The sequence below is a fragment of the Papaver somniferum genome, chromosome 2, assembly GCF_003573695.1.
Source record: "Papaver somniferum cultivar HN1 chromosome 2, ASM357369v1, whole genome shotgun sequence".
Lineage (NCBI taxonomy): Eukaryota > Viridiplantae > Streptophyta > Magnoliopsida > Ranunculales > Papaveraceae > Papaver > Papaver somniferum.
In genome coordinates, this window is record NC_039359.1 from 209,345,992 (window position 1) to 209,361,724 (window position 15,733).

Here is a 15,733-nt window from a genome sequence, read left to right on the forward strand (position 1 = left end):
GTCGAAAATAAGGTATATGGTATACATTTGTTTACCAAAAGCTCCTTGAGAAACTGCTAACACATTTGTTACGTGGATGAGAAGCGAATTACGTGTTCACTTTGACCCAAATGATGCCAACACATTTGTTACTTCGATGAGAAGCCAATTATGCGAATTATGTGTTCACTTGGACCCAAATGATTAATTAAGTCTATTTTTTATTGTCAGTATGAGTACGATGATTGGGCTTACTGCTGATACTGTGATGTTCACAGGAGGAGTGGACAAAACTAATTATGAATATACATTTAAGAAATTGTATAACACAAAGGCAAGAGTTAATGCTCCAAATTAAGAACACGATTAATGCTCCAAGGTGATGTAGTTCCTTATGTTTAATTATTTTAATGTTTAAACAAACATGAAATGTTTAATGTAGGTTCCCAGTCTGTTTTGAAGTGAAAGACCATGCTAGATCGATAGTTTTTGTGCCATTAGACAGTGGATGCCACAAATGGGGGCAGTAGGCGTAATAGATGTTCAGTGGGGTTTTTTCTCTCTGCAGCCTTCTTCCTCTCCTATCCATGTTCTACTTCTCTCCTTTTAATTCATCATCGTTTTTTTTTAAATATTATTATTAATGGTTTCTTTTACATATTTTGATATGGCTTCCGGATATGATGATTATGAACACTGAAATAAAAACCTCAGGAACACTAAATACATAAACCTAATTTTGGTTCTACTTTCACATCCCTTTCAATTAATTACAGTCCAGTCCGAAGTTAATTGGTAGTAGGATAGAGTCTGTGGCGGCTTCATACAATGTGGTGTTTAATCTAGACTAGGTCCTGGGGTATTTCTGCTTTTGCGGTGTCCTCGTTAATAAAATTCTGGTGTTTGTGTTATTTCTTTTCCGCATTATATTTTGTTATATAATTGAAATATCACAGGTTGTGCGTTAAGATCAATCAATTAGAATATCCAACCTTTGGTTGTTGATTTACATTGATTGACACTTGAACATTGGTCTTTGGTACCGTTTAAGTTGTTTCACATAATAATTAGGCTCACGGATTTCTATCTGTTTGATTTGCTGATTACATTGTGAAACAGAGATATTATAACTCTTTGATATACTTTACTCTATATTGAGTCTGACTGTCTAGTTGATTCTCTAGAAAGTGTATTGGAGTAAGTCCTCTCATATTTCCAAACGAATTGTTGGGTTGTGGTTGTTAGACCCCCGCATTTTCACTTATTTCATATTTACATGGATTTGCATTCTTGGAATCGGTTATACCACACTTCCAAACAAGTTTAGAATTGGTTTGCCTGTTTTCCAAGACTACTATGTGATTGATCATACCAAATCACATACATGGGTTCAATCGGTTCTACCAATCACTAGGATCGGTTATACCTAAATATCGAAATACTTGTGATCGGTTATACCAGTCACTAGGATCATTTATACTAGTTACAAGGATCTGTTTCATCTACACATGGTATTACTTGTGATCGGTCACACCAGTTACCAGGACCAGTTACACCAATTACAAGGATCGGGCACACACACTCATGATCGGTCACACCAATTACTAAGACCGGTCACACAATTTACAAGGATCGATCATACCATCACATGGTGATTACTTAGGATAGGTTACACCAGTTACCAAAACCAGTCTTACCAAATCATAAGTCTAGGTATTGTGATTAGTTATACAAAGTACATAACCTGAGTTAAGATCGGTTCTACTAACTCACACATATTGGTCATCCAAAGATTTCCAATGAATAGACGGACCAATAATCCTATTAATTTCCCTTTCGATTTACGAAACAAGTTCATGAATATACTTCCTTTAAACAAATGTGAAACATGGTTTCCTAGGATCAAATTATATTTTCAAGACAGTTATTTGGGTGCTTTGGAGAGAAAGGAATTGACGAATCTTTGAGGAAAATTATATTTTCAAGACAGAGTTAGACCTGGAAACTGATGCAAAGTCTCTTGTGTTGTCATGGGCTAATGCTAATGGGAATAGGGTGCATTTAAATTTTGCAAATACTGTCATCAATTGTCATCAATTCGGAGACTGTGTTCTTCTAAGACATCTGCATCTTGTTTTGTTTTTTCATTTCCCTGTCTACGTTTGGTGGACCTATGTAACATCTCCTCTCTTTAATAAATTTTTCTTCTCATAAAAAAAAAAAAAAAAAAAAAAACCAAAAAGGTGCTGGTGGAGACTGCTTGTCGAGTTCAGCTCCTAGAATAGATGCTGCATAAGAAGGATACGAACGACCTGGGGCTCCCGCAAAGAAAAGCTGTGAAATAATCTTTGACAATTATTTTGCAGTTATTTGATTTTGAACAATAGATTATTGACATTTAATTTTGAATTTTTTCACCAGCCAAGTAGGAATAACCCTTTTGAAATTGGTTTTCAGAAGGGAAAAATGCAGTTGAATATAGACGAAAAAGCAGTTGTACGGACAAAAGCAATCCCAAAAATACAAGGCATTCAGAATAAGGGAACTTTTTTTAGAGAACTTGAAAGAAATGTTATGTTAAGCTAGTTTCGGTTCCTAAACATTTAGATTTCATTGTTCATGCATTATGTCAATTTGCTATGCATGAAAACTCGACAGGCTAGTGGAACTCGAATTCCTGCCCTGTTTCTTTTAACCTCAGTTTTAATGATGTAATCTGATAAAGTTTGTTCTTGGGATTTTTGGAACCCCTTATTCCTTCACAATAAATAAATAAATAAATGGAAAATATAATCAATAATAAAAAAGTATCAATGAAAGAAAATAAAACTGGAATCACAATTTTCAAATAGAGCAAAATAAAATAAATGAAGGCGATGTTTTAGGTTGCATCATTTGGGTTTATTCTTCAATACACATACAAATTAAACAGTTGTTATCACGCAAATTCTTCAAGCCTGCTTCGGAAACTGAGCCTGGAGATGGTCAATAATGTTATTGTCAACTTGAAAAGCCTTGGCGAGGATATCAGTAGGAATGAATGGTTTAGAACCAAAAACAGCATTAGCAATTGTGATCACACCAGGGTTTTGACTGCTTAGAGCAGCAATAGCAACAGCTGGGGTCTTTCCAACATTAACTTGGGCATGAATGAGGCCGATGGGGAATACAAACACATCTCCCTTTTGAAGGGTCTTTGCGATGAGTTTGTTTTCGGGATTCGATGTGACAAATCCAACATCAAGAGTACCTTCCAAGACGACCAAAATTTCGGTGGCCCTCGGGTGGGTATGTGGAGGATTCATACCTCCATAGGGAGCATAGTCAATACGCACCATAGAGATACCAAGAGTGTTAAGTCCAGGAATTTGAGCAACATTAGCGGGTTTTACTATGGAACCTTGTGGGCTCGTAATGACTCCAGGCTTATTGAATGCTGCGAGAAAGAAATCTTCTGCCACAGCCAGCTTTGGATCTTTGCAAAATTGACCGTTGACGAACACTGCAGACAAAAGAAGCAGTTACGTTGAGTAAGTCATAGATATTAGGGTTTGAATAACAGGAAAAAAAAAAGTTAAACAAAACATGTTATAAAAAGGAAACAAATTTTAGATAATCTAAAAATACCAGCAGAATTTGGATTTCTAGCTGCAACACAAAAGTCTTGTACGGAGCCTGGATCGTTAGCATTGACAATGGAAGAAACCGATGCCAGAAAGACTGCAGCTACAATCAGATGCCCCATGAAGCTTTTCATTTTCTTGATCTTTCTCTGACAAAAAGAAGTTTAACTCAAGTTTTGTTGTTTTTAGAATGAGCAAATTAAGTTTTTAGCTTAGGTGATGATGAGAACTTAGCAAATCATGTGCTGCTACTTATAGAAAAGGACAGTTACTTGGTCTGGCAATATATTAAAAAAGTGAACACAGGGTATTTAATAAAGAGCAGTGAAGGTTTCAAATTTATTTGTGCTGGTTGAATTAGTCTCCCAACAACAATTACAAGGAAAGTTCTTCATCTTATCATTGATTTGGCTCTAATAATCTTAATTTTCTGGAGAATTGCCCCAACAGCTAATTAAGCAATTGGGCGACTAACTAAAATCATGCCACATATAATGTTTGTATTTCTTGAATTGTTCTTTGATTACTCCACTTGCCATCATGACAAGGATCCATATTAGGTATATATGTTCTTTAAAACTGCAAGCCTTATCCTATTGTTAGTCATGAAAATTATTGGAAGAAGACTTCTCTATGGGAAGAATTAGCAAGTTAAGGAAAGTCAGACATTCTCAAATGCGAAGGTGAAAGTTCTAAATGTTATACAAGGAGTACGTTGCCAACAAAGATGTAGATGAAACAGTCTTTAATGAACAATTTTATCCATTAGACCACGAGGCAATCCTTGGATCAAGAGGTTGTTAGTTGGTACTCGTAGGTATGAAGACTGCTTAACGGTATATCTCAGAAGTGAATGTTCATATTCATATGTAACTTGTATCAATTTGCTTATGCGTAAGTAAAACAGATAAAGTGGAAAATATGAGGTTTAGGGTCTTGAGATGAGTTGCAGAAGGTTGGTTACAATCTTCGCCTAAACTAAGAATATGGTCACTCGAAGACTGCTTCAGTAACAGTAACAGGATTGAAGAAGCCGGTTGGTCTTAGGGAATTGGTTGATATGAATTAGAAAAGCAATGCCATCATAGAAACATTGGCTTTATTAATTCATCGCTGAGTGAAATTTTAAAACATTAATACCGAGAAGCATAAAATAAATGATAATACAAATATGATACTGTGCGACTGATTAGAATATATAGCCTTAAACAAACACAACAAACAAATAGGGTCTGGTAGCTGTGGGAATTAACGTCATCCCGACTAACACTTGACATACTTAGAGAGCCATTTTAACATGTAATGATGAGCCTTTTCAGCTTGCTTAACAGCTACTTTATTTCCGATGTCGTATCTCAAAGTCCAACCGTGATCAACCCCTTTAAAGATCTTCACAAAGCTGTCAACCTGTAAACAAAACATAGCCAGCTCTGTTCAATTCGAAAAAAAAAATCATCATATGACATTCTGAGAGGATGATACAACCATTTTTGCAGTCATGTGCAACATCATACATTAAATGTATGTATATGATAAAATTAATTACCTCGGGTTTTGTTGATAAAACTTCTTCAAATTGTCTCAAAAGTGCTGGTGGAGACTGCTTGTCGAGTTCAGCTCCTAGAATGGAAATGGGCACCTTGATTTCTGAAAGATTGGAAGTTCAATACTTGTTGTAAAACTAATGTTCATACTTGTACAGTAATTACTAAAACAAAAGAAGAAACATATGCGAGAAACATCTTCGCAAACAATCAAAGGTATAAACATAATGACCCAATTAACTGGAGTTCTAAAAAGAAACCCGCTCGTGACTTTTATTTACCCTTGATATCGTCAACCGTAACACGCGAAGGGTGCATCATCACAATAGCTTTGAGATCATAAGACTTGGCTAGTTCTCCGACTACCTTTCCTGAGCCGAATTCAAAAGACAACATCATATTAAAGTGGAGAATACAATTTTTTTTAAGGATGTGAATGAAATAAAGAACAACAAATGCAACAGGTTTTTGAGACGATTTAAATCACATCAAAATACTGAACAACTTCATACATAAAGATGAACCATGGCACTTACCACCCCAGCACATTCCTGCAGCTCCAACGGCGGATATTCCCTTAGATTTTATAGCTTTAATAACTTGTTTAGCTTCTACAGCTCCCTTATCCTGCAAATTTCACAAGACAATGATTTGAATACATTTTTGATGCAGTAAATATGAACTTGGTGAAACAAACTAACCGTTCCATGAGACTGAAGCCAGGTTAGTACATCCTCGCCAGGAGTAAAAGGATCTCCATGAAAGAAATCTGGAACTACAACATAATATCCAGCTGCTGCAACTTTGTCTGCCAGGTTTCTTTTATGTAAAACAACATCAATAAATTAACTACATAAATATATGTTGTGATTAGATTGGGCAGCAAAGTATTATATTTATCAAGGAATTCGGTATACCTCAAATTTGGCGCTTCATATCCTACAAAACAAAATCGAGGAAAGCAATTAGAGAAAAGAATGAATAACATTTATATCCACAACTGCGCGCAAACAATATAGAGAATCAAAAATGAAAAGCTACACGAAGATTTGCTAAAATAGATGGGCATATAAGGGAGATTTACTGACAACCACATTTACATTCAAACATAAACGAAAAAAAGGATAAAGAAGCGGTGAAGGCCAACTGAGGTCACTTCAACCAATCCTACAGTGTGCCAAGACAGTATCAAATATTGTGATTTAAATCACTCAGTTTTGACGCAAAGAAAAATCAAATAATGAACAGTTTAATGTTCTAATATTTAAGGTCCCAATCAAATTCGTAAAATTGACCCACATATATCAATACCAAGATGTCAAATGAATCAAATCAAACCTTGTCAACCAAACACCATTAATAGCAAGGAACAATTCAAAATGAGAAAATTTTAACGCATTTATTAAAAGTTAATTTATACACAATCGTAATGGGAATAGGAAAATAGCATTAGAGATTGAGAGGACAAGAGAATTAACCAAAGTGATCGAGTAGTTACCGAAAAAGTCAGAAACAAGAAGAATTCCAAGCTTTGAATCCAAAGAACCAGAAACATAAGCCTTAAGACCTCCAATTTCTTCGACATGTCCATAACCAGAACTTGAATTAAGAGCTGGTGGGTTCTTAGTACAACAATGATGATCTCCTGCGATTATTCCATCAACAACAAAAGCGAAAAGAACCAACAAAATTAGAGCTCTTGCCATGATTTTTTTTTTCTCTATTACAGATCACTTCCCTCTTCCAATATTCTTCTCCTGCAAAATTAATCTGACAAAATAATGTGATTGATATTATTATTATGCACAACAAACGCCTCTACAGTTGACTTGGATTAGAAAAAAATATAGTACCTAATTAAGTTGATTAAGAGATTAATTAGAGCCCATGCGTGGGTGCTGAGAAGGTTACACATGTTGGTGGAACTTAACTAATCGAGTTGATCGAGTCTATGCTAATGCTCACGTATTCACACCACTTGGATATCACTTTCCAGGTTCATTAATCGTGCGCACAACTACCAGCACGACTACCATGGCTAAGTATAAAAATTAGTCTAGCTTAAATTAAGTTAATTCGTTGCTTGGTCATTTTGCTTCTAAATTTCCCTTTCACGAGGGTTCTTTTTCTTTTTTGACGATTTAATTTTAAGCCCCAAGAAAAAATAGTTTCTTGTACAACAAATTTTATGTCTGATTTGGCTTATTCAATTACAAGGTAATCTGACTACGATCATGATGATTTAGATCCAAATTCAGATTGTAAGATACTTCCGATTAACTATTTTGCAGTATGGGAGATGACTCAGCATGTACGTTACTATATGCAAAACACAAACAAGCTTCTTTCATATTTTTGGACTAGCCGAAAATACAATCAGCATGTACCTTAAACAAAAGTTTTATTCATAATGGAACATAGATAATCAGATCAGTAATAGCCATAACTTCCGCAAAGCCATGCAGCAACTCAAATTTAATGCCCACATATTTTAGTTCAACATTTCATTCTTAGTTCATATACAGGCTGCATGCACGCAGATATCGAAACCTAAAACCAACTACTCATAACACCTCCATTTCAGGCATATATACCCTATATACGTGCAAATATATGAATTTTTTTATGATGACGATGATGGGTCGTAATTACACTTCAACCAGTGTTTTGCATACCCGCAGCAATACCTTTCATGGTTAGGATGAGGGTGTCCTCCAGTCCTGGAGCATATTCACTTGTTGGATTAAGCTTCACCAATTCAGCAGCCGGCTTGTTTGACTCTGTAATCTCTCTCGAAAGGTGAGGCCTCAATGTAACATGGTTGTTAAGGTCTCGGATCCGTTTCAGTGTGTAGGCCTGGCAAACATTTAGGGTTGTTATGTATGAATGACGAAGTCGGAGTCTCTGTTTCAGGTATGGGTTTCCTTCAAGAAGATCCACGTGGCCTGCAATCTTGAGGAGATAGCTTTTGGTTTCTTCGTAATCAGCTCGCAATTGCTGTCCGAAAGACCAAAGATCCTCCGACACTAGCAACTTGTCATATAAAGCGGCTATACCAGGGTCTCCTTTGGCAAACACCATTTCAACCAAGTCGATTGTGACTCTGAGAAAAGGCCACTGGTTGTACATCTCTTGGAGCATATGGAGGTTTCTAATGTCTTTCTCAATGACATGTTTAAATGCAGCTCCAAACCCAAGCCACACAGGAAGATGAAACCTTGTTTGGGTCCATGCAAAGATCCACGGGATTGCACGTAAAGACTCAATCCCCCCACTCGGCTTTCTTTTTGATGGACGACTCCCAATGTTCATCCTACCAAACTCAAGCTCTGGTGTTGCCAGGCGGAAGTATTCAACGAATCGAGGTTCTCGGAAGACAATAGAACGATACTTCTCTGTTGAAACGATGGCCATCTCATCCATAAGTGCACGCCACTCCGGCTTTGGTGAGACAGGTGGATTCATACCATGCTCGAGAGTAGCAGCAGTGTAACGCTGAAGTGTTCTAAAACACAAGTGTTCTTCCCCAAAAGATTGCTCTATCACTTCTCCTTGGACTGTGACACGTAATGAACCTTGAATAGTATCTGGGGGTTGAGACAGGATAGCGAGATGGGTGGGACCACCTCCTCTTCCAACAGTCCCACCTCGGCCGTGAAACATTGTCAACTTCACTGCGAATTGCTTTGCAACCTTTACGAGGTCTTCTTGAGCTTTATACAACTGCCAAGCTGCAGAGAATCGACCAGCATCTTTTCCAGAATCAGAATAACCAATCATGACTTCTTGTTTCCCTTCGATTCTATTCCTGTACCATTCTACAGAGAAGAGACGAGCCATGGCAGCAGGAGCAGCTTCTAGATCCGCAAGTTTTTCAAATAACGGTACAACTCCCAAGGGATTCTTCACGTGACATTCACGTTGTAGGATCTCTACAGCCAATACATCTGATGGGGATGTGGCCATTGAGATAATGTACGCACCAAAGCTGTCAGAAGGGATTTCTGATAGGACATGGAAAGTGTCCAACACATCAGCGATTTCTTCTGTTTTTGGAAGATCGGGGCCAAAAAGTGGTCGTTTTCCACCGAGTTCAGAAAGGAGCCACTCTTGGCGGCGTTCCTCGGACCACTCTTTGTAGGAGCCAATTCCCAGGTGATTTGTGATTGCATCCATGACAGCAGTGTGCCTATCTGATTCTTGCCGAATATCAAGTCTCACGAGTGAGAGACCAAAAGTAAAAACTTGGCGTAAGAAATCAAGAAGGCTACCATCAGCAATTGCTCGATCACCACAAGAGCAAAGGGATCTGTAACAAAGCTCGAGAGGCTCTAGGAACTGCTCGAGATTTGTATATGTTTCCTCCTCTGGAACATCTGAAATCTCATTGGATAGTAAATGTCGAGAGCGTTCACGAGTCTGATACAGCTTATCCCTCACATCACTAAGTATAACACGATACGGTTCACTGGGAGGAACTTTTTTCCAAAACTCTAAGTAGTGTTTGGATTCTTTCTTTGAGGACCTGTGGAGCTCATCTGCACGTACACGGAGTTCATCGCTACAACGCCACATAGACAACTCAAACATGAGGTCTTCTATCTGGGAGTAATACAAGTTGGAAGCCATCATTCTAGCCAATAAGCACACATCTCTGGTGACTTCCGGAGTAACCCTTGGATTTCCATCCCGGTCTCCGCCCATCCAGGAAGAGAACTGAATGAGTGGTGCGTTGTAAGGAACCCGATCGTTTATCCCTAAATTCTTCAACGCTGTGTCAAGGCGACGCAAGAATTTTGGGACACCCTTCCAGATTGTCTCATAGAAGTAGCTCATTCCTGCCCTCATCTCATCTTGAGGAGTAGGAGGTGTCCTACGGATTTCATCAGTTCGAAACGCTGCCTGAATCTCTCTCTGAAGTGCCTCATCGAGTTCATGCTTATCATCAGGAGTAATGTCTTTTGCATATAACTGCGCCAAACAATCACGAATCCTTGCATGCTTCTGAAGCAAAGATCTTCGGACGGATTGAGTAGGATGAGCAGTAAACACAAGATCAACAGTCTGGTTCTTGAGAGCATCAAAAACCTCTTCAGGGGATTTTCCCATTTGTGTGACAAGTCTCTTGAGAGTCTCTTCGATATCTGATTCAGTTGTTGCTGAATTCTCATCTCCAAAATCCCCCTTCTTAAGCTTAATTCTTCTACGATTAGCAATCTGAACTTCCTCAGCTAAGTTAGCCAAGTTAAGCATGTGTGAGAATGATTTAGCAACTACAATTGAATCTCCAGGATCCAAATTTGTTAGTATATTCCCAAGGTCTTCTAGCTTCTTAGGGTCATGGTTTCCTCCTTCGTATTCTGCTGAATGCTCATACAACTCTTGAACAGTTTGTTTGATTTCATCTCCATGCAAATCTTCAAGGATATTAAGAAATCTATCAAGAAGCAAAGCATCATATTCAACAAGTTTGTCATCCTCTGAAACTTTTCTAGGAACTAAAAGCCTTAGTCGAGCATCAATTGGTGCTAGTTCCTCTAAGTTACGAGCCATATTTGGTGTTTGTGTTTCTCCCTCTCTTCTCTACCTTGTGGTGATGGCGATGTTATCTTTCCTTAAACTTTTATAGGTCTTTTCTTTGAGCTCACAAACTGCTCTCTTTAATTTTAATTGTACATAAAATTCTTGGTTTGGAGCGTATTTATGGTGATTATTTGATACTACTAGTTATGTCAGGAAACGGATTTTTTCCATAAAAAAAAGAGAGATGGATTCTTAAACTGATTATATTTGATACTAGTTTAGCATAAAACTAATTACATCAGGAAACGGATTCTTTCCATAAAAAAAGGGAAACGGATTCTTAAACTGATATAGTTGTCATGGTAATTTAAGCTGAGTAAGATACTTATTTACACGAACGACTTGCCAAATCGCCTTTCATGTCAACAAAGTGTGCTCATATTTTAATCAGTTTTCCGTTTCACTTTATAAAACTAAACAAACCCCAAAATCATTTTTATTTTCTTTTGTAATTTCTTCTATCAATTTTGCTTAACTTTGAAAAAGAATCAAGTATCCAGTTTTCCGTTTCACTTCATTGCAGTAGCAGAAGCCACAATAATGGGCAAGATTCATTAACCACATCTTTGAATCCGCCGCAGCAACCACGGAAGCTGTATAGACGAGCCTCCTCACCGTACACGACTCTCCAATACTGATGGCTCCTGCTAATGCTGCCTGTGTTATGTCCTTATACTGCAATACAATGGGTATGAAGTACGCTCTCAAGATTTGAAGTATTTAATCTACTCTCGAAGAGAGGCACAAACTACCTGATATGAGTGTTCAGCGGAGGTTCAAGTAGCAATCAGGCCCAATATGTCGCATTTTTACTCGTGCATGTACAAACAAACGTGCAGGCGGAAACGTATTTCAGCGTTAATTTCTGGTGTGTAAAAGACACTACTCTACAGATATTGTGAAACATCTGTGTAGATAACGAAAGCGACTACTTTATCTGTATAGATAAGGAAAGCCGAAGAATTAACTTGCAACCAAGAACATACTGCGCAGCAAACTGATTAAAGCCAACAAATATGGCGGAGTAGGAATGAATATAATGAACATATCATTCATTCATATAATTGTCGTCTATGAAGAAACCCTTCGAAGAATTAACTTGCAACCAAGAACATCATTTCGCAGCAAAATGATTAAAGCCAACAAATATGGCCGAAACGGAATGAATCTAATGAATATCATTAATTCACATAATGAATATATATCTTCTTATATATTCGGCTGCATCAAGTGGAGACACGTCTTTTCAAATATAGAACAACTCGGAATAGATCTCTTCCATAGGGACATATCTATTCCAACGAATACAACCATAAGACACAAAGTAGCAAAAACTGATTTTCCACGTCAAAAGTCCAATTGGGAGAAAAATGAAGATTATTCTGGAGCCGCCATGTCATCAAAGTTATTCTCCTTTATATGAAGAAGTATTGATACTTATTTCTGTAACTACTGGAAATCCAGTAGTACACCCAAGATGATAATTACCACAATTCTAAGACATGTTTAAGAGAATAAATCAAAGTTCTTTTTTATTGAATGTATGATGATGATATTACAAGTATATGAACTCATCAGAACTCTCACTTGCTTCCTATCAACATAACCTCTCCCATTACAAATTATCCAACCCCTTTTCCAATCATCTAAGATCTCTAGGTGATAGGTGTCTAAAACACCTTAATATTTATCTATTGTTTACGCTTTTTTTGCTAAGTTTTTCTTGTAAATTATGTATCTTATGTTTGTTTTTGAGTATTTAGGTACTTTGGAGTCATTTGGAACAAAAGAAGAAGAACAAGACAAAAAGATGCAAATGCTGTTGGAGACGAACTATTTCTCATTATTTGCCTCTATTTCTTAATTTTTGTCTGAAAAGCATGTCAGCTTTAGTGATGCAAATATATGTCTGAAAAGCACGATTGCTTTAGTGATGAAGAGAAATTGTAGAGAAGAAGTAGATATGAGAAGTAAGAGACGGCTGCTGTTGGTGGAAGAATTCAAGAGAAGAAAAGAGCATTCATTTGGAGCAAGAGGGCGGAATCGTCGTTGCACAGGCAAGCGTTATCGGGAGCACATTGGAGGATAAGGGGCTGTCATTTGGTGGCCTGAATCTAACTGTTGGGCGCTTACACTCTGGGGTTCTCAGAGCTGGGGTGGTTAAAACCAACCTAAATTCTTACAGAAGACTAAACTTCAGAGAAAAAATCATTTTCTCATAATTGGCTTTTCTTTCTCTTCTCCACCTGAGAAAACAATGGCGGCACAGCTAAAACTCAGAGAAATCGAGTGATTCAGAGATGAAATTGGTGGTAGTGAAACGAGCTGTTGCTTCTGGTATTATGAGGTTGAGAGAAGGCATCTGAGATGAATTAGGGTTTGATTTAATGAGAATTTGAGATCGAAATGGAGAGTACAATGAGATGATTGGGCTGTTGAAGAATCAGAAGAATGGGTATTCGAGTTGAGTGAACCTGTGATGTTCTGTGTTGATTGAAGAATCGAGAAGAGGAATTAGAGACTGAGATTTACAGAGGTTCAGACAGGAATTGAAATGATGATGAGGGTTTGTTTTGAATCTGAAATTGGGTTTGTCTTTGAGATGGTTTTGTCGTGAATCTGATGTAGAGAAGAAATGGGTTGGTTGTTTCTGTGAGTTGATTGCCAGTTGCTAAGGCTACAGTGATGAACAAGAGAAGAAGAATTAAGAAATGTGGGAGATGAAGTGCAGATAATCTGTGACTGTAGCAGCTAGCCATGTTTAAAATGGAGAATGGTGCTGGTTGTAACTTGAAGCGAACTGGTAGCAGGTGCAGGAGCTGCAACAGTTGCTGGTGGTGCAGAACAAGGGTATGGGTCTGGAAATGGAGTTGAGTGTATGGATGCAACAGCAGGTGGTAATGGCTTGAAATTGTTGGTGACAGCTGAGAATGGGTTGAAATGGTGAAGCTAATGGGGTTGACTAGGATTAATGGTGACAATGGAAATAAGCCACAGATGATGGGTGTTGCTGTTAAATGCCTGAATCTGAGTGTTATTGTTTGTTGATGCTGCAATGCAGATTTGAGCTGTTGCCCTTGGTGTTGTTGCTCAAGATGCAGTGGTGGTATTGAACTCATGGTGGAGAATGCAGTTACAAGGTTGAATACAGGGGAGCAGTGGTAGTGTCCTGGTGCTTCTGAAGTTGGCATGGACCATGAGTTTTGCTGATAAATTTGAATTGCACTTGTGAATGGAGGTGAAGCTCTAGTGGTGAACTGTGTTGCAGTTGCAGTTGGCAGCTAAGTGGGTATGAAGCAGCTGCAGTGCAGGGATGAACAAGTACATAAAATTGGTGGTGCTGTTGTGTTACTACATGCCATGGTGTTGCAGCCATAGTGGTAATGAGTAGTTGGTTGCAGTTGGTTAGAGTCTGAGCAGTTGGCAGCTGGGTTGAGAAGATGTAGCTGAGCTAATATGGCTGCAGTTTTAGACGTTGGACGCAGAGAAAGCTGTAAGTGGTGCAGTTGCAAGTAATGGGGCTGAGCAACTATTGGGGATATGACAGTGGTAATACAGTGAATGATTGCCTGGGAATGAGCTAGTATAGCAAGATGTGGAAGTGAAAGAAGCAGCTGATGTTGAATTGGAGAGAATGGAAAAGCCAAGATGGCTGCAAAATTATGTACAGGCCTGCTGGTGGAATTAGAAGTGCAGTGTTACAAGTAATGGTGTTCAGTGTTGGTGATGCTGAGCTGAGCTGAGCTGCAAGTTGGATGATTGTAGAAAGCTAGAATGGGTGTTCTGCTAGTGATGGAAAGTAGAGTTGTAGCTACAGATGCTGTTGTCGCTAGTCTGAGTTTGATGGTACTGAACTGTGAACATTTGCTTGTAATGAGTGTGTGTTGGAGTTGTGGTTTTGGCTTGAGGCAGAGAATGTTCATGGTGGTAAGATGAATTGCAGGAAGGAGATATGGATGAGCTTAGGCGATGCTATGTAATGAGCACAATGGAGAAATGGCTGCGTATTGCAGGTGCTAATAAAGTGGTTCAATGGAGCTGAGAAATTGCAGTTGTGAAGCTACAGGAATGGGTGTTGCAGGAGGATGTGATAATGATGAATGAAATCGGTTACAGGTGCTGGATGCGCGGGATGTTCAACCATCATGGTGCATGACTGAAGTATGGCCTGTGCAAGCTGCAATGGCCTGGCCAGACCAACTTAGCCGAGTCAGATAGCTGAATCGGTATTAACTCGTTCTGACTCAGTGATTTGACTGAGTGGACTCGGTTGACCTGACCAATCTGAAACGTTGACCGGTGACCGGGTGGATTTTCCCGGTTACCTGAGATGCTTCTCCGGCCATTTTCCGGCAAATTTCCAGTGGTGGACCCAGTTTTTCGGCGACATATTTTTGGGATAATTTCTACATGGGTTTTTTCTCACATATGGGCTTGGTGGATTTTTATCTAATGGACTTTGAAGACTTGGACCTAATTTTGGAATAAGAGGAGTTAAAAAGGAGAAGTCTTTCTACAACTTGGAGAGAGGACGTATTCTATTTGGAGCTTTGGAGGAGAGCGGCTATTCTACTAGGGTTTGCTTATGTTCATCTTCTTTTATTCAATTAATATATTTGTCATGAACTCCATAGCTATGAGTAGCTAATTTATTCATTTTTGGTTAAGGATGTAGTCCTATATCTACAACTTGTGCTTGATGCATTAGTTTTCTCTCTTGATTATCGTTCGAACTTCTACTATTTTTATAATCACATGATTGAAGTATTGTGATAGGATTAGGTGTTTGTTTGGTTAAGTGGCCAATTAATTAGACTTGCATCCTTGTTCATAGCTATTTTAGGGTTTTTCATCGAGCGATAACCCTGAATACAAGTAGCATGATATGATCACGGTTTGTAGTGATACACTCTTGTGATCATATGTAGAGTTTGACCATTGTCCGAATTGTTATGCGCAATGTATGACAATTGCATTGATTAGCCTATTTTCAAAACTTAATGC

General features: G+C 38.3%; 3 protein-coding genes across 3 annotated transcripts; all 3 read right to left on the minus strand.

Moving 5' to 3' along the window:
- Positions 1 to 2,813: 2,813 nt before the first annotated feature.
- On the minus strand, positions 2,814 to 3,805 carry LOC113354472 (putative germin-like protein 2-1). The gene is made up of 2 exons (XM_026597798.1): positions 3,607 to 3,805; positions 2,814 to 3,481 (listed from the first exon to the last, which is right to left on the minus strand). The coding sequence occupies exons 1-2, from the start codon at positions 3,734 to 3,736 to the stop codon at positions 2,931 to 2,933; spliced, it is 681 nt and encodes a 226-aa protein (XP_026453583.1). The 5' UTR covers positions 3,737 to 3,805; the 3' UTR covers positions 2,814 to 2,930.
- Positions 3,806 to 4,687: 882 nt separating this feature from the next.
- Positions 4,688 to 6,947, minus strand: LOC113354473 (endo-1,3;1,4-beta-D-glucanase-like). Its single transcript, XM_026597799.1, has 7 exons — positions 6,645 to 6,947; positions 6,064 to 6,085; positions 5,848 to 5,965; positions 5,683 to 5,773; positions 5,428 to 5,517; positions 5,149 to 5,249; positions 4,688 to 5,009 (listed from the first exon to the last, which is right to left on the minus strand). The coding sequence occupies exons 1-7, from the start codon at positions 6,850 to 6,852 to the stop codon at positions 4,866 to 4,868; spliced, it is 774 nt and encodes a 257-aa protein (XP_026453584.1). The 5' UTR covers positions 6,853 to 6,947; the 3' UTR covers positions 4,688 to 4,865.
- Positions 6,948 to 7,801: 854 nt separating this feature from the next.
- Positions 7,802 to 10,699, minus strand: LOC113354474 (phosphoenolpyruvate carboxylase 2-like). The gene has a single exon (XM_026597800.1). It carries the CDS (start codon positions 10,697 to 10,699, stop codon positions 7,802 to 7,804), a length of 2,898 nt encoding a protein of 965 aa, XP_026453585.1.
- Between the last annotated feature and the right edge of the window lie 5,034 nt (positions 10,700 to 15,733).